This window comes from Balaenoptera acutorostrata, chromosome 2, assembly GCF_949987535.1.
Source record: "Balaenoptera acutorostrata chromosome 2, mBalAcu1.1, whole genome shotgun sequence".
Lineage (NCBI taxonomy): Eukaryota > Metazoa > Chordata > Mammalia > Artiodactyla > Balaenopteridae > Balaenoptera > Balaenoptera acutorostrata.
Window position 1 is genome coordinate 87215744 of NC_080065.1, and position 23754 is coordinate 87239497.

Below are 23754 nucleotides of genomic sequence, written 5' to 3' on the forward strand. Positions count from 1 at the left end.
TAATGGTCCTTATTCATCTCATTCATTCCATGGGACACCTGTTTATTTTAATACCTAAATATGGTCATTAAGTATCAGGAATTGCATTTTCATTCATTTGGTTATGAAAAGATATGTAAAGCACTGCAGTATTATTGCTTTTTAAAGAATATATTCAGAATGTTCTTTTTTCCTTAAAATGTATTTTTTAGAGCAGTGTAACTTTGAACAATATAATGTTTAGCTTAAGTGATGTCTTTTAGGGGAAAAAAAGTTTCCCTAATACTATTTAGTTTCTCACATTTTGCTTTTATTTTCTAGTTGTTTTTGAGACAACCTTATACTTTACCTTCATTTACCCCTTTGCAGCTAATGCTTTTCTAATCACCCATAATTATTAACTCTTTTTTCGAAACTGGTCAGGGTACATAATCATTAACTAATTACTTTCATTTAAATTAATAGCAGATAATATTTTATTTTTTAACCAAAAGAAATTAAGAGGAAAAATAAAGTTACTTGCTCATGGGTTCACATCAAAATTAGGAGATCCAAAGCATTTTTTCACACACTCCACAAATACTCAGGCTGGTTTCCACACCCTGCCCCTCACTAATCCCCTCATTGCTTTGGCATGTTTACGTTTGTTTACTGTGTTCTAGGAAGTCCAGTAAAAGACGGAAGTCATTAGAAAGGCTAGGATTTGTACATTCTATTTCCTATTTTCTATTAATTCCTTTTTTATGTTAGTTGACTGTCTTACGTGTAAAATGTGAGAGATACCCTAACTAAATACGTGACCAAAAAGACATTTGATGAAAACCATTCAAATATGACATCTCATGACATTTGTAAAATAATTCTGTTAGAAAAATAAAATCCAGCCTTCCTTAGGCCTGGAAGAGACCCTTCTAACCTCCCTCTTTCTGCCAACGAAACATTGCTCTCCTCTTCATCCCATTTGGAAACCCTTTATCCTGCTCCCCGTTTCTTCTCATTCTATGTTAATTCTTCTTTTCTCCATCTTTGAAAATTTTCCAGAGGCTGTCTTCTTATAGGGATATCTCCCCTACCCAACACTTTCCTAGCTCCATTTCTTTGCAAGTATTCCTTACCCTTGTTTCCCCAACTTAAGTGTAATGTATCACCTATAATAACAGAAAGGAGAATAAAATCTGAGCAGTAACTGCAAACCCTTCTAAACAAACCCTTTATCTTACATTATGAAGATTTGCTTAAGGTCTCAGGGAATTTTGAGCGATAATTTGGGTCACTGAGCACTTTCAGTGTTTTCCGTACTACTTCTCAACTCACAAGTGCTTTATGAAGATTACTTTATTAATCCTCATACCAATTACAACATAAACATATTGAATGACTGGAAATTAATGCTAAATCAAATATATGAGCTATAATATTCAAAGTATATTTCCTAATTAATACCGAGGACTACATGCATGCATAATTATATGTAAATTAGATACTTTGAATTTATTTTTTCATTGAAGAACCAAAATCAATACACGATATAGTATTTTAAGCTGATGAAGATAATTGGATTGAAAGTACAGCCACTGATTTTAGGTTGAGCTTCAAAAAGCATATATTCCAATTAAATTACCGCTTTTGCAGACTATAAACTTCCTGTTTGCAAAACAAAACAGGATGTTATTGCCACTAGGTTACCCTCTCTTTGCTTATCATTCATGAGCACTTAGAGGTTTAAGTTAAATAAAAGAGGGAGAATACACTGTTGCACAAAGTAGTTGAATTCCAGAGGGGGTGAAAGGTAAACCTTTTATGTATATAAAAAATACCCTCCAGACAATTCAAAAATTCATAATAGACCATTTTATATGAGAAATATGATTTTTAGCTTTATATTTCAAATTGAATTTAAAAGTTTCTTTGATTAAAACTCTTAAAGTTCCTTTTCATTCCATTACTTATTCTTCTGGTACCTTTACTGTGGTGCCTAGACTTTTGCAGTTACATTCTGCCCTCAGTAGGGAGAACAGACAATAATTGGGAGAATGCAAAAGAAAATTTAGACTTTCACTTAAAAAATGAATATATGTTAAAAACTGAGATACAGAAGTAAAAAGTGGTTGATAGGACTTTTCACTGAGAGAAAGGGGAAATAATAAAATAACTCTTAGTAACCAGATATAATATTTAACAACTGCCGACCAAAGCCCATGAAGCTAGTGGACAAGCTAGTTAAAGGTGCCAGAAGACAGCACCTTCAGAAAGGCAAATAAATGTTTAAATATGCTGTGTACACAAAATTAAGATTTAAAACTTAATGCCTCAGGGAGGGGCCACAAGTGGAGGGTCTTTGCTTCTTGATTTGGGTGCTGGTTACAGGAGTGTGTTAGTTTTTTAAAATTCCTGAAGCTGTAACTTCTGATTTGTGCAATTTTCTGTATATTATATAGTTCAACGAAAAGTTAAAAAAACAATCATTAATTTAAAAACTCTATTAACGCATATATGTGGAACCTAGAAAAATGGTACAGATGAACCGGTTTGCAGGGCAGAAATTGAGACACAGATGTAGAGAACAAACGTATGGACACCAAGCAGAGAAAGCGGAGGGGGGGTGGGGGGGGGTGTGATGAATTGGGCGACTGGGATTGACATGTATACACTGATGTGTATAAAACTGATGACTAATAAGACCCTGCTGTATAAAAAAATAAATTAAATTTAAAAATTAAAAAAAAAGAAGTAATCACCATGTCAAGTGTTTAATACCTTTCACTTCCACCTTGAAAAGCATGGATATTAAAGTGCTAATATAATTAAAAAAAGAAAAAAACAACTCTGTGCCACGTTTTTAAAAATTCTGTATTTACCTAGGATTCGTGGGTTTTTGTCTTTTAATTTTACTTTCTTGGAAGTATGATTCTGGAGCAGGCTCATAATTCTGAGAGAAGAAATAGTATAAATGATAAGCTTCACTATGGATTCTTTTCTTTGCATTCATAAAAGATGGAAAGAGGAAAGTGCTCTGACATTAGTCCCGCCGCAACATTCTCCACACACAGAGCGATTATAAAAGCTCGTTGGTGAGCCTGCCTGCCTGCCTTCCGTTTGATCTCTTTTGGGAACAGCACAGGCCATCATTTGTGAAAGCCGTCTTCTTGCAGCATGGATAAAATGCATTTTCTCTTCCTTGCCACAGGACAAATGGAAGCTGGTAATTTCTAGTCCCGCAGCAGTGAGTACAAAATCAAAAGAGGCTAACTCACTGCAGTGACAGCTTCAAAAGGAATTCTTTTTTGAAGATTTTTTTCTTTTGGTAGTGCTGGTTTATTTAGCACCGAGGCTTGTCTGCTAAGCCAGCTTTCAGCAGCCCCCAGGAAAACCTCTGTGCAGTTTGTGTCATGTATTAACAGTGCACCTATTTCAGTTATATTTGCTAAGCAGATACACGTTTGCCGTGACAGCTTAAGGTGTTAGTGCTTTTTGAGTGGAGACTATTTTATATCAATGTATCTGTGACTGGAGAGTCCAGATACGAAAATATGTTTTCAGTGATTTCTCTAGGAGAAATTTGGTGACTGAGAATTTGTTTTGAGGAAACTCTAACAAAACACTTTAATATATGCATTTTCTGGTTAATTTGGAGAATCATCTTTTTACTGAGTACTGTTAAGTGACTGTAGGACCTGCATTTATAATCCAGTGGTACCAAAAAAACAATAAAGGAGCTGTGTCTTACCTTCATTAAAACCAGGGTTTCATTCAGTGTGCCTGTACCCAGAATGAACGCGAGACCCTTATCTGCTATTCCCTCTGCGGTTTCCTATTTGCCTCTTGTGCTTGTGTCCATCTCTCTGCTGCTGCAGGGTTTCAAATGTACAGAAATAACCTTTCTTATATAACAACACAGTCCAACTATATAGAAATAACATTTTTTAAAAACAACATGGCCCAACTGACAAAACTGACAGCAATCTGCTCCAGTGCCAAGAAAACTGGCTGTGTTCGATCTATTAAGAGGCCTCACTCTACACTCTCCTATGGGATTTTCCAAGTAATTTTTACTCTATGAAATTTTTCCTGACTATAGAAATGAATCCCCAAGTAATCTCCTGTTCTTCGTCACCTTGGGAGCCATGATTTAATCTCAGCAAAGTCCCATCAATTGATCTGTCCCATCAATTTAATGTTGTTAATTCAGAACAAAGAACCATAAGGTAAAGATCAAACCAGCTTGACAGTCAAATAGTTAATACAAAATCTGTGTACATATATTATTGAAAAAATATTGGTGTGTATTATATCCTTGATTCATTCTTGTCTGTTAATTCAAAATAGGCAGAAAGTCAGGAAGATGGTCTTTAAATTATGTCAGAACACTCTGAGAGGGTGGAAAGGTATGATACAGTTTACTGTTTGCTCACAAATTTCCTAAAATACATTTTTATTATTAAAGATGTTACTTCTTTGTTTTTCATAAGACTTGGCAATGGTTCCAGGCATGCTTTTTCAGTACTTCCATAAGGAAAGGATCCATCATCTAAGACTGTGGGTGGGATAGTAGATAATGGGTGTGCTTTATCCTTTATCTTTATCTTCTGAGGAGAGTGCAGTGAATTAAAATCCACTCTACAACTGTCTTTCTGAAGGACTTTTCCAGTTAGTGGGATGTAGTGTATAACAACACATTGGTTCCCTCAGGATCGATGATTAACCTATTTTTTTTAATTGAAGCAGGAAACAACCAGGACAAGATGAGCTCATGAAGTGTATCTCTTGAGGGAAAGATTAGGAGACATCAACAGACTTCTAAGGACCTAAGATGTAATAGGTTATTATCATGCATTATTCCACATACTTACTTTACTACTTAGCTATGAATCCAGGCAGGAACTAAAAGCTATTATTAGAAAAGCAAGCTAAATAGTATGGAATGGATAACCTCATATCCCATGCATTCACCTCCCATTAAGAGAAATATACTTCCTACTTAAGTGGATATCCTTAAGTACCACTGGTTACTTATCAATTCTTGCTTAATTCCTTTATTTTAACTTCAGGACATTTCATAGATAAAATGCTTTGGAAGTCTCTAAGAAATAGAACTCTTTTTTTTACGTAACTAATGTTTACTAAATACTAACATTCGAGAATTAGTTTTGATACCCAGGTGTGTCACCAGTTAGCTGAATTGCTTTGGCCAACACTCGGTCTCGGTAGCCTCTTTTCCCTTGTCTGTAAAGTGCAAGATTTGAACTCCTTCATCTCCAGGGTCCCTTCCAGTTCTGAAATTCTATGAGTCTATATATTTGATAAAATACCTTGCTGTGGTTATACATCTCTGCCTAAGCAGAGGAGAGCAATTTCTCAAAAAAGGGAAACTGAGACCCTTGTGGAGCGAGCGGTCATCCAGTTTTCATCTTACTCAAGATTAGATTTGGGTTGAGTGCTATTTGCAAGTTTCATCCAGTGTCTGTAAATACTTGTTTCTTTCATCATCAGACTACTCTTTAGAAGTCTTACCACTCAACCAACAGTACTGCAGTACCCTCCTATGCCATGATACGCTTCTAAGGCATCATTAGACTTGATTTTCCATTTCTTTTTAAAAATGATTCTCTTAATGTTTTCACTGTTAATATCTTTACCATTACCAAAGCTTCTAGTACATACATATGACATTATAATGGATGGTAATGACATAAAATGAAATATACCTCCCAGTGTCATCTGATACCTATCTGGTGAATGAAGTTTCATCATCATATCTTGAAATCAATCAGGCTAAAAGTATTTCTTACTGAAAGAGAACAGCAATCGTGAAAGATCCCTTTAACAGTGATATCTTGGGTTCAATCCTCTGTAAACACAGAACATTAATAGCTAAAAGTCAAGTATTCACCAGTATACCTTGGAGAGAGAGTGCACCTATAGCCCAGTACAGTGAAAGAACAATCTGTTTTTGAAGAAGAAGACTAAAATAAAATAAAGATACCTGGAAAGAAGAGCTGTCAGGATTTTTGCATAATGATAGCTGTACAGGATAAATGAATAAACATAGATTAAAAGAACAATTTCAATATCAATATAAAAATTGCCTCACTCTTTTTTCTACAAACACAGAATCCTGTTGAACTAACTTCTTCTGGCCCAGAACTCAGAAAGAAGCAGGTTGTCTTGAGTCTGGTCAAGGGGAGCTTTATTGCTAAAAGTCATGGAAGGCCTTTGAAACAATGTATTATCAACTTCTTTGAGATACTGCTGTCCCTAATCCAAGAATTTCATTTCAGCCAGACCGTGATGTTTATGTCTTACTACGATTTCACTATATCACTGATGACGCTGTTCTGTTTCTCCCTAGGTCATACCTTTCTGAATCAGCATTTCTATTTACATTTTGAAAATATCTATTTTGTGCAATATCTTTAACGTACCATTTCAATTCTAATTCCTTTTTTAACTGTCTCCTTACTCATTTAATATTCCCATGTTTTCCCCCTTTTTTCTATTCCTGTTGTTAAGTTGGAAAAATTTGATGTGCTTTAGTTTCTTCAGTTAAAGAAATTCCTGACCTATAGCTATGAAAATATATTTCTTAAAAGTAAAATATTCATGTGCTGAAATTTTTTTGAATCTACCAATAAAAAGAAGAAGAAGAATAACTAATATTTATTGGATTTTTTCTATGCTCCAAATAGAGTGCTACATTCGTTACATATTATAGATTGTCTCATTTATAGACTGGAGTTTCTTAGTGGTATCAATATTGATCACGAGTACTAATCTACCAAGTATTAAATAGATAACTTTCTAGATCCTGCTCGTTTTGAACAAAGGAACTCATTAAGCACCTAGTTGAAACTGGTCATGATCTTGTAAGGCACTATGGTCAAATAATTGCGTGTGATGAAAATGTAAAAATTAATTCCAAACTTTCCACCCAACATATCTTACATATTGTATGTTGGAAATGTACAATATTTATGCTGAAATATAAATCAGGGAATAGTCCTCATTTCCTGTTCTACCTTTCATTAGGACAAATTCAATCCTGTGATTTAAGGCCATTTTAGTTATTTCATTCATTGCTGTCCGAACTTTATTTAAGCTGTGGGATTCCATTTCTCTGGTCTTCGGCTCTGCATTAATTTTCCCATCTATTTCCTCTCCTCTCTTCTGTTTACTTTTATTCTAGTCACAGAATTAGTCTTTTTGACTAGCTTTTTCAGCCAGCATATGATTTTGATACTCTGAGTTCATTTTCTCTATGTTTCTTAACTATCTCAGTTCTGATTTCGTTTTTCATCTTATGTGGTAAAATATTAGCAGAAGCACTGATGTGTTTCTTTATGATAATAAACCTTTAAAGTCTCATCCATTTTAAGAGACAGATTTCATTTATAGCCTAGTGAATTGAAATGAATTAATTCTTATGAGGCTTCATATCTTGTGGCTGAAGCACTGTGTTACAATAGAAGGGCAAGCAAGTCAGAGCACACTGGGAAATCATCAGTAAAATATGCAAAACTAGCTGAAGTTTCTGAGTTCGCCAGAAGTAAGATCAGTGTGGAGATTATGGAAATAATAATGCATCACTGTGGTAAAGATCATGTTGGAGTTAAAAGGTCATAATCTTCACACCAAACACTCGGCTGAATATGCTTCTTTCCAAAGCTGCCACTTGCTATAGGAATAGCTGTGGTCCGAGAGCCCTCCAGACTTCCAGACAGCCTTGTTTGAGGGAGTTCAAGTTGCTCCTGCTGGGACTTCTCTCTGTGTATATATGCAAACACATGGGCTCTTTAGGTCAAACTGTAGAAAGTCGAACTAGAAGAAATCACAATGATTTACAATAATAAAATTTGATTTTGAAATAATGACTCTATGAAATAGCAATTGACTGAAATGATGTCTAAAATGTATATGAATATGCTTTATAAGTATTTTCTTTACTTTGTGATAACTCCTAGAATTTTGCTCAACTAAAGTACCGTCGTTAAAATGTTTATCCGTTACTAAGTAACAGAATTTCCTCAGGTCACACAGTTAGTATTGTAATTCTATTACCCCATGGATAAATAATGATGATTATCTAAAGTGTAAAGCATAATATCTACACACTCATACACACAGGCACACATACACACAGCAGTTTTTAGAATGCCTCATTTTTTGCTGACTCAGTGGATCAGATTGACAAGATAAATTTGATGTAAACAAATTTCTTTCATCTCTAAGAAACTCTATTTAGGGTGGCTCTTAAGTGTATTTCTTCACTAATTTTCCTTCTGTATATTTTGATTTCTGGAGTTTTTTGTAAAACAAGTAAGATTTTCACTTTGGATCTTTGTATATTCACCAGCCTTCTACCCATATAAGATTTACATTCTCTAAGACAAAACTGAGAGTCTCTAAAGTTTAGTTTTCCCCAAAGTCATTATGTTATAATATATTAAGTCAGAAGTTCAGTATATTTTTCTCCAGAAGGTGTTGAACATCTCATATTACTACTTGAGTTTTTAGCTGATTTGTTATTATTGTGTGATATCCTTGACTTTCTTACAGAATGTGGCATGTAGTTGATAAACATGTGGGATCAAAAGAAAACCTGGTACTTTGTCTTTGCACTGGAGTGGTGAGACTGTGGCTCACTTTTTAATCTCTACAGGGAAGCAAATAGACAACAATTATATAGAAATTATTTAATTGGCTATTTGCTATTATTTAATTTAGAGAAAACTTTGATGTGTGCTTAGAAAATGTCTTCAAATTAGAATTTGTTTTTGACTTATTTTCATGCTTTTCTTTGAGTAAAAATCTACTCAATTTAGACAGTTCTAATGAAGAACATTATCCAACAGGAAGATGCCTTGTTACTGGCAATAGCTGGCATGTTACTATTAGTAACACTCCTGCTACTCTTAATTTGGTGACACATTTCAGCTTTAATGATAAACTTATTTAATAGTTCCTGAAATGTGTTAACTTATTTATTTTTCCCATTTACTTTTTTTTAAGTCATGGTAAAGAAAATCAGCCAAGTTGGTTATCAAAATGTGATTAACTTGATTCTTTCAACACAAGGATATAATGTAAAACCAAGAGACAGTTCTCATTGTACATAGAACTTTTTGCTTGGATGGACATTGTAGGGGGAAAAAAAGCTCTCACTTGGTATTGTTAATTAAAATAAAAAATTACAAAATCCGACATTAAGTAATTAGTGAGTAATCTGTAAGTGCTGGGTAATGTGCTAGGTGGACACCTTATATGGTCCTGTCCTGCATTGCTTAAAATCTTCCAATGGCTTCTTTGCAGACAGAAAATAAAACCCAGGCTCTTAACACACTCTGCATGGCCCGGACAGTCTCCAGCCTCTTGGCCACCATATCCTTCCTGGACCACAATAGAGAAAAAAGCTACCCAGTGTCATATTATCCTGTTGAGTTCACTGTGGGACATTATCATGTTTATGTATTTGGTGTTTTGTTTTTCCCTGTCCCACCTACCCCATTTCCCTATCTCCTCCACTTCCATTAGAGCGTAAGCACCATGAGAGCAGGAATTTTGAACATACTGTTTTTCACTGAATCCCCATTGTGTAGAACAGCGCCTGAGTCTAGCAATTGCTCAGTGAATATTAAGTGAATGAATGGATGATTACCATTTCTCAAAATAGCCTTAGAAGATAGATATGACATTTTTTATATACAGGAGAAATGTTTTCTGAAAACAACCAAGCTAATTAGGTGAGTCTCTGGAGTCTAGAATTTGTTTGGTATGAATGAATGGTATACTTTCCACTATTCTCATTTTATTTTATTTTATTTATTTTTGGCTACATTGGGTCTTCGTTGCTGCGCACGGGCTTTCTCTAGTTGTGGCAAGTGGGGGCTACTCTTCGTTGTGGTGCGCGGGCTTCTCCTTGCGGTGGCTTCTCTTGTTGCGGAGCACGGGCTCTATGTGTGTAGGCTTCAGTAGTTGTGGCGCACGGGCTTCAGTAGTTGTGGTTCGTGGGCTCTAGAGCACAGGCTCAATAGTTGTGGTGCACAGGCTTAGTTGCTCCATGGCATGTGGGATCTTCCTGGACCAGGGCTCGAACCCGAGTTCCCTGCATTGGCACGTGGATTCTTATCCGCTGCGCCACCAGGGAAGTCCTATCCACTATTCTCTTTTGATCAGTGGAGATATTTAGGTAATTCTGGGTAAATTCTATGGCTAATCATTTTGCAAGTAGTACAGACTAGGCATATTTACTAAATCTCAATCAGTACATTTAGGAAAACTTGTTCTCAAAAATAAAAAAAAACTTAAATAAATTTTAAAAATACTCAATTATCCTTCTTATATTTAAAAGCATAGGCAAAAATTAAGAGAAACCTGTAATTTATTCTTTCTGCTATTATTTTCTCCTCATCTATTTAAAACTCAATTGAAATTAAAAAAAAAAGAACAGGGCTTCCCTGGTGGCGCAGTGGTTGAGAATCTGCCTGCTAATGCAGGGGACACGGGTTCGAGCCCTGGTCTGGGAAGATCCCACATGCCACGGAGCAGCTGGGCCCGTGAGCCACAATTGCTGAGCCTGCGCGTCTGGAGCCTGTGCCCCGCGACGGGAGGGGCCGCGATAGAGAAAGGCCCGCGCACCGCGATGAAGAGCGGTCCCCGCACCGCGATGAAGAGTGGCCCCCGCTTGCCGCAACTGGAGAAAGCCCTCGCACGAACCGAAGACCCAACACAGCCAAAAATAAATAAATAAATAAATAAATAAATAAATAAGAAAATCCTTTAAAAAAAAAAAAAAAGAACAGTGAAATTATTATGAAAATAAAATCTCACTGAAATTGATTTAGGAGATTGGATGAAGTCCCTTTGTAAAATGACAAAAATAAATCCAACTGATTAAATATAAAATGTTTATGATTGAATTTATTTCTGTACTGTTTTTAAGATCAAGCTTAATACTATACAGAGACATTTCCTTTGTGTTTTATTACCAAAGTATTAAACATGATTTGTTATATTTTCTTTCTAAACTTTATCTATGGTAAATAAAAATGCATATCTTGTTAGTTAAGTTACCTGTTATTATGTATTTTTATGTGAAGCTACCTTTGCTTTTCTCATGAGAATTACAGATGAAAGGAAAACATTTTCTTAAAAGAATTATTGCATGTGCTGTTATTTATTAGTATACTTCACTTTTTTAAAAATTAATTAATTAATTTATTTATTTTTGGCTGTGTTGGGTCTTCGTTGCTGCACGCAGGCTTTCTCTAGTTGTGGCAAGCGGGACTACTGTTCGTTGTGGTGCGTGGGCTTCTCATTGAGGTGGCTTCTCTTGTTGCGGAGCATGGGCTCTAGGCAAGCGGGCTTCAGTAGTTGTGGCTCATGGGCTCTAGAGTGCAGGCTCAGTAGTTGTGGCGCACGGGCTTAGTTGCTCCGTGGCATGTGGGATCTTCCCGGACCAGGGCTCGAACCCGTGTCCTCTGCATTGGCAGGCAGATTCTTAACCACTGCACCACCAAGGAAGTCCAGTATACTTCACTTCTTAACTATCAATCTTGCACACACATACACAATAGTTACATTAAAATCAACTCTTAAAGTTGAGATATAGAGTTTTATAATTACTAGAATAAAATGTGAAATAGTAAGAATTTAACATATACAGAAATGGAAGGAATGAGTAAGTCTGAGTTACTATTCATGGTCTCTGTGGTTAGAGATCAGCAACTTCAAAAGAGATCAGAATTTGGATGAGTAATTTAAATTTTTACTTTCTTTCTATTTGGGGAAGATGAAGAAAGAAGAGAGGATTTGTAAGAGGTCTCTGAAGTGTCCTTGGCAAAGATGCAGATACTTAGCGGCTCTCAACTGAAGTTAGGGTGTAAAAAGAATGAACATCAGGTTCCTGTTTAGAAGGTGGGAATGAACGAGGCTTAGAAACCAAATAAGGTGATCCTTATACATAAATTTGAGACATTACAGACTCTAAAAAATGGTTATATCTTGAAAGCCCAAATTATGGACTACTTCAGTTTTTGAAAAGTAGAAAAGCTAGTTGTTTGGAGCCCCATGGAACAAACCATTCAGTTCACAAACTTTTCTGGATGTTTCAACAATACAGATAATGCATAGAGAGAAGCCACAGCTTTCTTCTGTGAGCTTATGACTAGTATTTAGTGTATGTGCAGGAAAGCAGATAACTAGTCAGTTTGATGAGTCAAGAAAAAAAACTACAGACTGCTTGAAATGATAGTTTTGTTGCTCTGGGATACATTGGAAATAAATGGATTTCATGAATATGAAAGTACGCTGTAAACTATAAAACACCATACAAATGAAATATGTAGGGTTTTTTATGTAGTATTGGGTTGTGATTAGTTAACATTTTTAGTTTGAAATCCATTCTTCACATTTTTATATTTAAGATGTGTATTTTGTGTGTGTGTTTTCAGATAATCACAAGGACTGCTCTGGTGTTTCCTTACACCTTACACGCCTGCCGTAAGTACTACCGTTGTCCTAGCTGAGTGACAACTTTAAGATCTTCAAGAGCTTAAAAGTGGGAAATCCACTGTGCTAGTTATCTATTGCTGTATAACAAATTATTCTAAACGTAGTGGCTTAAAACAACGAATGTTTATTGTCTCATTTTCCTGTGGCTCAGGAATTTGGGCACAGCTTAGCTAGGTGCTAGGGCTGGCAGTCTCGCACAAAGGCTGCAGTCAGTCTTGGCCAGGGTTTCAGCCATCTGGAGACTTGACCGAGGAGGATTCGCTTCCAAGATCACTCATGTGGCTATTGACGGGATTCAATTCCTTGCTGGCTGTGGGCTGGAAGACTCCCTCCTTTCCTCCCCGTGTGGGCTCTAAACAGGGCAGCTCACAGCATGGCAGCTGGTGTCCATCACAGATAGCAAGGCAGAAAGCAAGAGGGTAAGCAGGATGGAAGCCAGAGAGTCATTTTGTATCCTCATCTCAGAAGTTACTGAATATAATATATAAGCCTGATAGGTGAAGAAAATAGTTAACAACAAATCTTCATACTCTGAATCCAACGGAGAAAAAAAAAAGAAGTCATTTTTGCTATATTCTGTTTGTTAGAAATAACAAGGTACTGGGTCTGGTTACTGGGTCCAGCCCACATCAAGGGAAGAAGATTGGGCAAGGGCACGAATGTCAGAGCTGTAGGTCTTTGGGAGCTGTATAGGTCAGGGTTCTCCAGAGAAACTGAACTAACAGAATGTATGAGAGAGAGAGAGAGAATGAAAGAGAAAGAGAAATTGAGATTTACTTTAAGGAATTGACCCACACAATTGTCGGATCTGGCAAGTCTGAAATCTTCAAGGTAGGCTGGCAGGTGGAAAATCCTGGCAGGAATCAATGTTGCAATCTTGGGTCCAAAGACAGTCTGGAGGCAGAATTCCTTCCTCTTCCCGGGACCTCAGTCTTTTCCCTTAAGAGACCCACCCGCGTTGTGGGCCATAATCTGCTTTACCCAAAGTCAGTGTTTTAAATATTAACTACTTCTTAAAAACTACCTTCACAGCAACATCTGAATTAGTGCTTGACCAAACCACTGGGCACTGCAGCTTAGCCAACTTGACATATACAATTAACCATCACAGGAGCCACTTAGAGACTGCCTTCCACATTTACCATGCCACAAAAATGTGTATTATTTGCCTAAGAAAATAAAGTTTTCTCCAGAAAGAAATACATTTTCTACCTCTTTTACCATATTATTTTAATTTTCACATGAATCATATTTTACAGACCAATGTATTGAAGTATACCTTATTTTTCCAAGGCAATAGTTTTGACTTTGCAAATAGTTGAGATAAATATTACTGTTTTCTGCAGACAGCCTTTAATTGCTGGCATGTACCTTATGATGTCTGTTGACACTGTTATACCAGCAGGAGAGAAAGGTGAGTAATGATCTTGCAGAATTACCGTTACCTCATTACCTAATCTTTAAGAATGGATTTACAGTATATTTTTTAAAACACTTGAAATGACCAATATTTTTGAGTCCCTGAAAAAATAAACCAGTTCTTTATTATCCTTGGAGTTAAAATAGGTTTTTGTATTATTCCAAGCCAGTAGTTTATTATTTTCCAGTTTTTATGCTAAGAATTGAGGCCCATGGATAAGTAGAGGGTTGTACAAATTAAAGAATAATTCTTGAGTATTTTACAAATCAATCATCCATTCTTCTGATGCCAGAAACAAATTTCATATCATACTGTGGCATAAACTACTGCAGAGAATATCAGATTCAGAATCAAAAGCCAGCAAATTCAGTAGCAACTCAAGTCTTTGAACACAGATTTACTGGGCTTATTTCTCCATTTGTAAAATGGGGATAGTAATAGCTGATTTCTCCTAAACTTACAAAAAGCTATTGGAATAAGTATAATGTTATTCATCAGTATATCTTATCCTTTGGTGAAAGTGTCATATTAAATATTATTTGTTTGTTTTTACTGGGAATCTTTTAAAGTTAATGACAAGTATGATCTCATTACTTTTCATTGGCTTATTTTGAAAGACGTTTATTGAATAGCTACTATGTGTTAGTCTGCAAGGAAGGAAAAGTATATGAAATGTTTCCTTCTCAACAGGAACTGTCAATCTTGTTATCTTAGGTATCTGTAATCAGTTTCTCAAAACTCCTTCTGTTCTAAAAATAAAAACCAATGTTTAAGCTTTTTCAACTGTGTAAATTTCATGATAAAGTTATCAAATTAAGCCTACGTTTTCACTGTTGATTTGGCCTAGTCATTTTGTTTATGAGTGAAATAAAATATGAGGGTAAGGGGTTCTTAACTCATCTTAGTAAAGTAGCTGGCACATAGTAAGTGCTTAATGTCTGCTGAATACATGAGTATGTGTTTACTCAAAACCCCCATGCTTAGCTACTTGTGAATATACATACTTTTAGTCAAGAATAATGTTATTTTCCAGTTGAATAGTGACTTTTTTCTGTGTTTTCATTTCTAACAGTGGTGAATTCTGATATTTCATGCCATTATAAAAAGTATCCAATGCATGTCTTTGCCTACAGAGTTCACACTCACCATTTAGGTAAGAACTTTAAACTACATATTAGATGATATACCGCTGTCCTTGCTGATGCTATAAATGTAAAATGTAAATTATATTTGACCTTAAATCTGTTACAGTGAAAGAGATTTTGTGCAATACCTTGAAATTCTGCATGTTTTTTGATCATATTGTTTTCATGAAAATGCCTAGCATTTGGAGTTCTGAAAATATTCATATTTTATTTTGAAATAAGAAAAAAATGCCTTTTATTTTTCTAATACCTTATATAATTATAATTTGTGTTCATTACAGGTAAGGTAGTAAGTGGATACAGAGTAAGAAATGGACAGTGGACACTGATTGGACACCAAAGCCCCCAGCTGCCACAGGTGTGTAAAATCTAGTACAATTTTGAGAGAAAAGAATATTAATCAGATAGTAATTTAAAAAACCCTCATAGAACCCTTGTGAGTTTCTCTAGGATCTAAACATCTCTAAATCTACCTTTACTGTAAATCTAAGTTGTGTATAACCTCTTTTTTTATAATTTCCAACTTGATGGTTTCCTTATCAGTTCTCTTAATATTTCTAAGCAGGGTGGTGAAGTGTGTGTGTGTGTGTGTGTGTGTGTGTGTGTGTGTGTGTGTTCATCCTCTCTACCCAGGGTGCCCCAAGCCTCACATTATTAAGGCATGTGGTTCTGGGTTTTATTGATAATTTTAACAAATCATTGTATTTGTCTTCTTTGCAGGCTTTCTACCCTGTAGAACACCCAGTAGATGTTAGTTTCGGCGACATACTGGCCGCAAGATGTGTATTCACTGGTGAAGGAAGAACAGAAGCCACACACATTGGGTATGATTTCAAAATTCCACTATTTAAAATGATTTTCATTAGGACAAGGCACGAGTATAGGTGACAGTTATCTTTGTGAATGAATGGCAGGCACATTTTTCTCTATTATGAACAATTACAACAAACTATAGCATTTTATGATTTTAGAACTGATTGATTTGGATAAACTCCAGAACATGTGCTTACTTTTTCATGCTTCCTTTCTTCCTGCTTATTCAAGACCTTCAGGATCACACCTCTACATATTATAGTTGCCACAAGAGTGTGTATTACTTCCTGTACATCTTAATAAAGAAAAATGTAATGATTATAATTTTTTTTTTCTCAACTGTCCTTTTGCCCTGTGTTCAAATTTAGGTTATCATATAGGTTTTGCATGCAGTGGTGGCCCTTAATTACTCAGAACCATTGATTTTTTTCTACCTGTTAAAACTTTTATGTATTCATCGTTTTCCAGATAAGAAACCAAATGAGAATAATACTATGCAGTACCTTTTCCATAAGAGAATGTTGAATTTTTAAATAATTTTCAGAATACTGAGCTGCTTTGAAATAAGTATACTTTATAACACCAAGTAAATTTTTCAAAACACTATGAATTCTTTCAAAAAAGGTTTGCCTAAATTAAAAATGAAAGATAAAGTCTCGTATCATTTCTTTCTGTTAGAAAAGAACCAAGGAGCCTCCTTTCCATATTAAACTAGGTTATAAAATATTTACTGATGCCACCTAGAAGATGGAGCTTTAAACCATTTATCTTTTGATCAAAGAGAAGTTACAGAGAGTAGGCGTCTGAAAATATGCATTAGATGCACAGAAGATGATTCTTATGATGACAACACTAGCTGTTGGTTGTCAGGGGAAACAGAAAAGGTACTGGTGCAGGTAAAAGAAAAAAAAAGCATTCAAGATGGTGGAATAGGACTTTTTTATGTCAGTCTAAAAGGGTTTTATATTAATAAGCATCAATTTTAAGGCTAAAGATAAAACAAATAGAAAAAAAGTCATCAAGTTATGTTAAATAAGAAGTTTTTAACAGCTTTGCTTTTGGATGAATGATAAATTTGGGAAGGAGACTTGAGGAAAGCAATAAAATTATTGAGTTACATAAAATGGTAACAAAAGGACTGACAAAGTAGACATAATAAGATTTGAAAAGTCTAATAAGTCACTTGTTAACAATCTTTAAATACATGAAGTGTAGAGCCTCTGGAACTTTACTTAAACGCCATTGGTTATTTTATTAACCTTTGAAATAGACAAACAAAGGCGTAAAAAAATCCCTTTCAACACATTCTTTGTACTAGTTTACAAGTTTAAGTGTGGAATAAGTAGAATATTTTTGCTTAGAGGTTCCTATACAATTTTGGAGGGCTTGTAACTTTGGCCAGATTCTATCCTTTGAGTATCCTCTGTGAGGCAATATCAGCCATAGAAATTAATGACTTGTTATAGCACCAGGATGAGAGGCCAAAGTGATCTCTAGGGGCCTCTTTCTGTTTCTTGAGTCCAGAATAATTCTAGTCTTTTTTAAAATGTGCATTTTGCTTTAAAATAATACCCTAAAATGACTATACCAATCTATCTTTTTGTAAATCTCATGTGGACTAAAGAAAATGCCACTTCGTAATTATAAATGAAATAGAAAGAAATTACAGGAAATTAACTTATTGGGTGAGTCCATATTCTGAATATTTAATTTATACTAAGGAAGCAGAAAATTTTGAATAAACTTAAATATGAATTAAATCCTCATAATAATGCAAAGCATTCTTATAGCACTTAATATGCTTTTTATTAATAACAATAATGCATCTGTTTTGTAAAGTAAAAGATACCACCTCCATAGGGAACTATAGAATCACAATTGAGAATGTAACCAGTATAAAGAGAAAACTAGTATTTTTATGATGTCTTTTAAATTAAATGATACTCTGTAAATCTCCTCTCTCTCTTCTCTGTTCCCATCTAACCCCCAACCCACATACACAAACATGTACTCCCACTGGCACAGGTTTGAGCCCTGAGCATGAAGCTGACTTAAATACAAATCCCACTTACCCAAAGGTCATATGGGGCCAGCAGATGCCCCCTTCAAGCACTGGAAGAAAAATGGGCTTCAAGTTTTTTACCTTCTTGTTCTGCAACCACCTGGAAACTAGGTTTTCCTGGAAAATTGTACCATCAGTGGCCTACTAGGAAGATTTTCACTTGAGTGATTCTTCTACCCAATCCTAGCTTAACTCTGTATTAAGCTAGAAATTTTAGGACTGGAGAAAACTTAGCTTAAGTAGAGCAATCATAGTTAACTAATAAAAAGCCCTTAAAAAACTAGGGACAGATTTTTCCATACCAGGGATTCATCTCAAAATACAACCATTAAAAAACAGGTGAATTTAAGACAAATTATGTTAATAAATTTACTTAATGGTAACATTTTAAATCCAGATATATTATGTTTCTTTTTAAATAGTAAATATGAGTAATATATCTTAGGCAAAGTTGCGCTAATGTATATATTGACAATATAGTACTAATTAACCTACCAAGAAGCAATATTTTGTACCTGACTGCATTACATATTTTATATTAAACATGATGCTTCTCTAAATTCATTTCAGATGTTTAGTCAAGTTTAAATAACAAACAAAAAAAGAATTTAATTGAGTCAGCCAAATAAGCTAATTAAGTCAGCTAATTTGCCTAAAAGTGTATATGCTAAAATTTTAAATTAATTCTTGAGAATTGGTAGGTAATATTTACCAGTTTGGTCAATTTGTTGGTCATATTTTTCATTTGGGACCAGTTATTTCATATACATATGAGCAGGTCTAATAAATATTCATAGTTACCAAGCACAACAGTTTAATCAGCATTTAAAGTGTATTATATGCAAATAAAGTTATATGATCAGTAGCCTCTTAATGTACAAGTTTTAAAGCACCATGAAACCTCTTAAGAAATAATTCAAAGCTTTGTAAAATAACTTCTTTAAAGTTTTCATATTTCTTTCCAGAATTAGTCTTTTACTGTCATTGGTTATTTTCAAGTCTAGCATCTGTTCATATTTCTTTCCAAAATTAGTCTTTTACTGTCGTTGGTTATTTTCAAGTCTAGCATCTGTTGAGTGTAAGGGGCAGGGGCTAGGGATGAGGGAATCACCAGAGTGCAGTATCACTGTCTGAAACATCGTCATGGTGTTCCATAATATTTGGGTTTTTATAAAAGATACATTTCAGAATATTTGATACTTTCTTAAATGTCTATTACATATCTTTATAATATGAAATGATATATTTTTATAAAAACCCTGATAGATGATAAATAGATAGATAGATAAAAGAAAGATAGATAAACAGATAGACCTCAATATTTTTCAGAAATGCTGTAAATTGAGTTTGTAATATTGACCTGACTCAGCAGTATGATGTATTAGGGGTAACAAGTTATGCTGTAATACATTATAAACATCTGTTAAGATAGATTATTCCTTCTTCCTCATTCAACATATATTTATTGAGCATGTACTATTTTCAGGCTCACCAGACTTTGTCAGATTTAAAGCTAGCCTATATAAAAGAAGTAGTTCTCACTTAAGCACCTTATTAAGCATGAAGAGGAAAGAAATGCACCACTGTAATTTGGGGATATAGGTGATGCCAGCCGTCATCATTTAGGGAATCACGTTGGCATTAGGAAGTGTTGAAAGGACCATTCAGCGGAGCCAGCACAGAAGTCTGGACACAGTGTCCCTCCATACTTTCTCATGTTAACAAGCATTAGATTGACAGAGTTGAGTTGCATATGTTGTTCTCTATGGAGAAGAAGGGTAGATGTGTCACAGTTCTCCCTTAGGAACATAGAAAGCAGTTTGGTTTAGAAAGATGAATGTGGAATAAAACAGGCAAACGGCGTTGCTGATACTAACAATGATTTGAATCCTACCATGTTTAGGATATGATAGTTTCTGTGTCAGATAGGAGCTCAGAGTTACTTTGACTACAAGTTCAATTATAGATGGAAAGGAGTAAAGTATGACTCTTCTTTTTCTTCAGCTGTTTAATGAAATTTTCTTTGTGATTGGGAAGATTCTTAAATTATTTAATCAGCTCAATATTGTATCATAGAGTAGTCAGTACCTTAAATGAGCTATATTAGTGAGCTGATTAGGCTGTTTCACAAAATCACATGTGTTTAGAGGTGAACATGGGCATGACATTCCCAAACAGAAAATATAGAAGGATCTATCCATTGGTTAATTGCAAGTTTCATTTATTACCATACAAATTTATTCAGTGTTTTTCCTTTCATGAATTTGGGAATATTTCATTTTGCTTTCCCTCTCTGCACAATGATTCAAGGTTTCCTAAGCCAGGGCCACATCTTAAATTACTTTTCCCTCATTTCACTCTCTTGATCTATACCTTTTTCCTCATTTTGAATGAGGGGAGAGTGGATAATATGGTGGGAGGCTCTGGCTTATTACTTTGGCACCAGCCATTCCTTTTATAGCACATAATTTTCTGACCAGCTCCAAAGCTGCTAAAATGTAATTCTTAGCAATGGCATTTTGACACATGAAGATATGTGTAGTGAACAGGTGTTTGCTTGGGATTGCACTTCACTCTTTGCTTTTATTTCATGGGAAAGGCAATTACACTGGCAGGTATCAGATTAGAGAGTGAGAAGACAAATTATTTTCAAAAGCATAAACGGAGCTTCCCATAACAGGGGCTCATTCCTGTGGTCTCTCGGGGGCTCTACATTTTCAGAGCTTAGAGGAACCACATCCCTGTTTGGAAAAGATTTTTCTTTTTTTTCCTTCCCTTGCTGATGTCATTACTGTTGCTATGGAGAGGAAATAAGTGCCGCATGACATTGCTGGAAAAATCAACACTGATGTATTTCTGTACGGCAAATAATCCATTTCAGAGCTTGTTTTTTTATTAGTAGAGGCTTGCTAAAAATTGTCAGAACTAACACCAAAAAGGAAATGTTCCTTTACCCAAACCACGCTGGTATATAAAAGGTGGTTTATGTGAAGGTGTACCTAAATATTTCCTTCCTAATGATAGTGAAGAGAATGAAATACATAGTAACCCTTGTGAATTGAGGAAGAAGAAAACATGTTCTATAAACTATTAGGCATGATTTATATTATTCGGAACTTTTTCTTGGAAATGACCACCCAACTGTTTTAAAATCTATTTTTAACGTTGAGTTATTCAGTTGTACGGCACTACCCCATTCAGGTCTGAGCCCTTAGAAGACATTAGGCCTGGTTTCATTTTGTATCATTCCTCAGGCATTCTTTTCTTCCCTGCTATAGAAGTCAAGGTGCCAAGTCAGATACCATAGACAACGTTTATGATGTCTTAGTATCAACACATGATTCTTGATTAATCTCACCCTGAGGAACAGGCAGTTACCAAAACCAAGATCCCCGACTCTCAGGGTTAAATGGAAAAAGCCACTTTTATATAAACTTGTAATTAATATAATGATGTTTCTGTTGAACTGTTCTGAATTTTATTGTTATTAAGTAAATATGATTTTCCATGAGAAAAATACTTTACTCAGTCTGTGAGTTTTAACAAATAGACGAAGGACTAAAGGATTTAGAAGAGGAAGGAAAGCATCTCATTGCAACTGAAATGCCATTACCGTCAGTAGTATTTGGTGATATCCATGGAGTGACTGCAAAAGAATACTCCATTATTAAGTGGAAATATGCCTTTGACAGTGTGCTTTTGATGTTGAAAACTGTGATGGGTTTTAATGAAAGCTATAAAATAAATGTACAATAGTTCCACCTTTGAATCCATTGTTGGAAGATTTACCAGTTGCATTTTTCTTGCATTAAGAATGTGTTTTATGTGAATGACTGATCTGTCATATCTATGGGTTTTTTTGTTTGTTTGGTTGGGGTTTTTTTTGGTTTTGTTTTTTGGTTTTTGTTTTGCCTGCAGTGGCACATCTAGTGATGAAATGTGCAACTTATACATTATGTATTACATGGAAGCCAAGCATGCAGTTTCTTTCATGACCTGTACACAGAATATCGCTCCGGATTTGTTCAGAACCATACCACCAGAGGCCAACATTCCAATTCCTGTGAAGTCTGATATGGTTATGATGCATGGACATCACAAAGGTAAAATTGGTGTTTAATTTAAATCAATGTATGATTTTGTATTTTATATTTTCTTATGTGTCTCACTTGACTATATGATTAATGTTTAAAATCATCCTCCTTCTGTCAAACAATCGCATGTGTACACATAATCTGATTCCCTCTTTATCCTCTATCTCCCCTCCTGACATTCCCCCATCGAAACAGTTAAAGTGAAAACTCTCAACTAGTGATGAAACAGATTCATTTGAGACCAATTCCATAAATGTAGATCTTTCTTCATTTAATTTGTGTTTCTAGTTTCCTCATTTCATTCTTCCCGTAACCAGTAATGAATTATTCAGTTTATGAATTTATACACCATGTTCTAAAGAGTGCTACAGTTTGCCAATGAAAATGGTTATCATCTCCGACCATACCCTAAATTATCTGTTGAATGAGTCTTCAAGCAAAGAACAGTTCTTGATTTATGAGGCATTACTAGCCTTAGTCTTTTTGGTCTCATTCTCTAAATTGTTCTTTAATTTACTGTTCATCTGCAAAATGGTCACATTGATTGTCACTTCTTTAGTTTAAAATTGCAAAACCCACATACTTTTTTATTGGAGGAAGTATGCTGAGACTTTACTGAGTATTACAAGTTCAGTCTTAATGCCAGAACTTCTTACTTCTAAAGATGCAGACGTTGAGAATGACCTTGAGGACATGGGGAGGGGGAAGGGGAAGCTGGGACGAAGTGAGAGAGTGGCATGGACATATATACACTACCAAATGTAAAATAGATAGCTAGTGGGAAGCAACTACATAGCACAGGGAGATTAGCTCAGTGCTTTGTGACCACCTAGAGGGGTGGGATAGGGAGGGTGGGAGGGAGGCGCAAGAGGGAGGGGATATGGGGATATATGTATATGTATAGCTGATTCACTTTGCTATACAGCAGAAGCTAACACAACATTGTAAAGCAATTATACTCCAATAAAGATGTTTAAAATTTTTTTAAAAACTTCTTATTTCTTTCTATAGGAAATTTTATAAAAGAAATTAACATAGCAATCAGGTCATTTATAAAAATCATAATATATTTATAAAATGTACCTTAAAATGTTCTGAAAATATCCTAAAAATATTACTAGATTCAACTTTTTAAAAAATACAAGCAGTTTTATTAATGCATCTTTAAAACTCTGTATCATTTATATATTACTGAAAGGGTAGTTGATCCAGTTATTAAGTCAGAGTCTGGTACTTGGTAGTTATGCTAGAGTTTTTTGTGAATTAGAGCATTTCTACCATATCAATTCTTAATACTATTGTTTTTATGAAATACAAGACCCTGAAAATATTTTTGTGTTGATAACATATTTCCAATAAACTATTTAAAGTATGTAATATATACTGCAAATTTATACTCAGCTCTTTTGATCCTTTACAGAAACAGTGAATAAAGATAAGACTTCTTTACCACAGCAGCCAAAACGAGAAGAAGTATTAGAACAGGGTATGTATGCTTACTTCTGTAACTAGGCCTATAAAAGTATTCATTATCCAAATAGGCAACCAAATTTTAAAGTTATTGAGGTATTTTAGGTCTTTCTCTATCAGCCTAATACCCTACATATTGCTGATTTTATATAATACATAATTCATGAGAAAGTGGTCAACTGTTGCACTTTGGCTTTGAAAATAAAATGCGTTAATGTAATTTAGTCCCATTAGATTTTTCTGTCTTTGTTTTACCTTATTTAA

General features: G+C 34.9%; 1 protein-coding gene across 10 annotated transcripts in view; it reads left to right on the forward strand.

Moving 5' to 3' along the window:
* The window catches only part of PAM (peptidylglycine alpha-amidating monooxygenase), a 281270-nt gene that overhangs the window by 203186 nt on the left and 54330 nt on the right, over nucleotides 1–23754 (forward strand). For all 10 annotated transcript variants that reach the window (XM_057539715.1, XM_057539716.1, XM_007191820.2 and 7 more), the window contains 7 exons: nucleotides 12426–12474; nucleotides 13833–13900; nucleotides 14979–15059; nucleotides 15333–15409; nucleotides 15772–15875; nucleotides 21845–22029; nucleotides 23441–23506. In XM_057539715.1, coding sequence (XP_057395698.1) covers nucleotides 12426–12474; nucleotides 13833–13900; nucleotides 14979–15059; nucleotides 15333–15409; nucleotides 15772–15875; nucleotides 21845–22029; nucleotides 23441–23506 — 630 coding nt within the window. The remainder of the gene's footprint in view (nucleotides 1–12425; nucleotides 12475–13832; nucleotides 13901–14978; nucleotides 15060–15332; nucleotides 15410–15771; nucleotides 15876–21844; nucleotides 22030–23440; nucleotides 23507–23754) is intronic.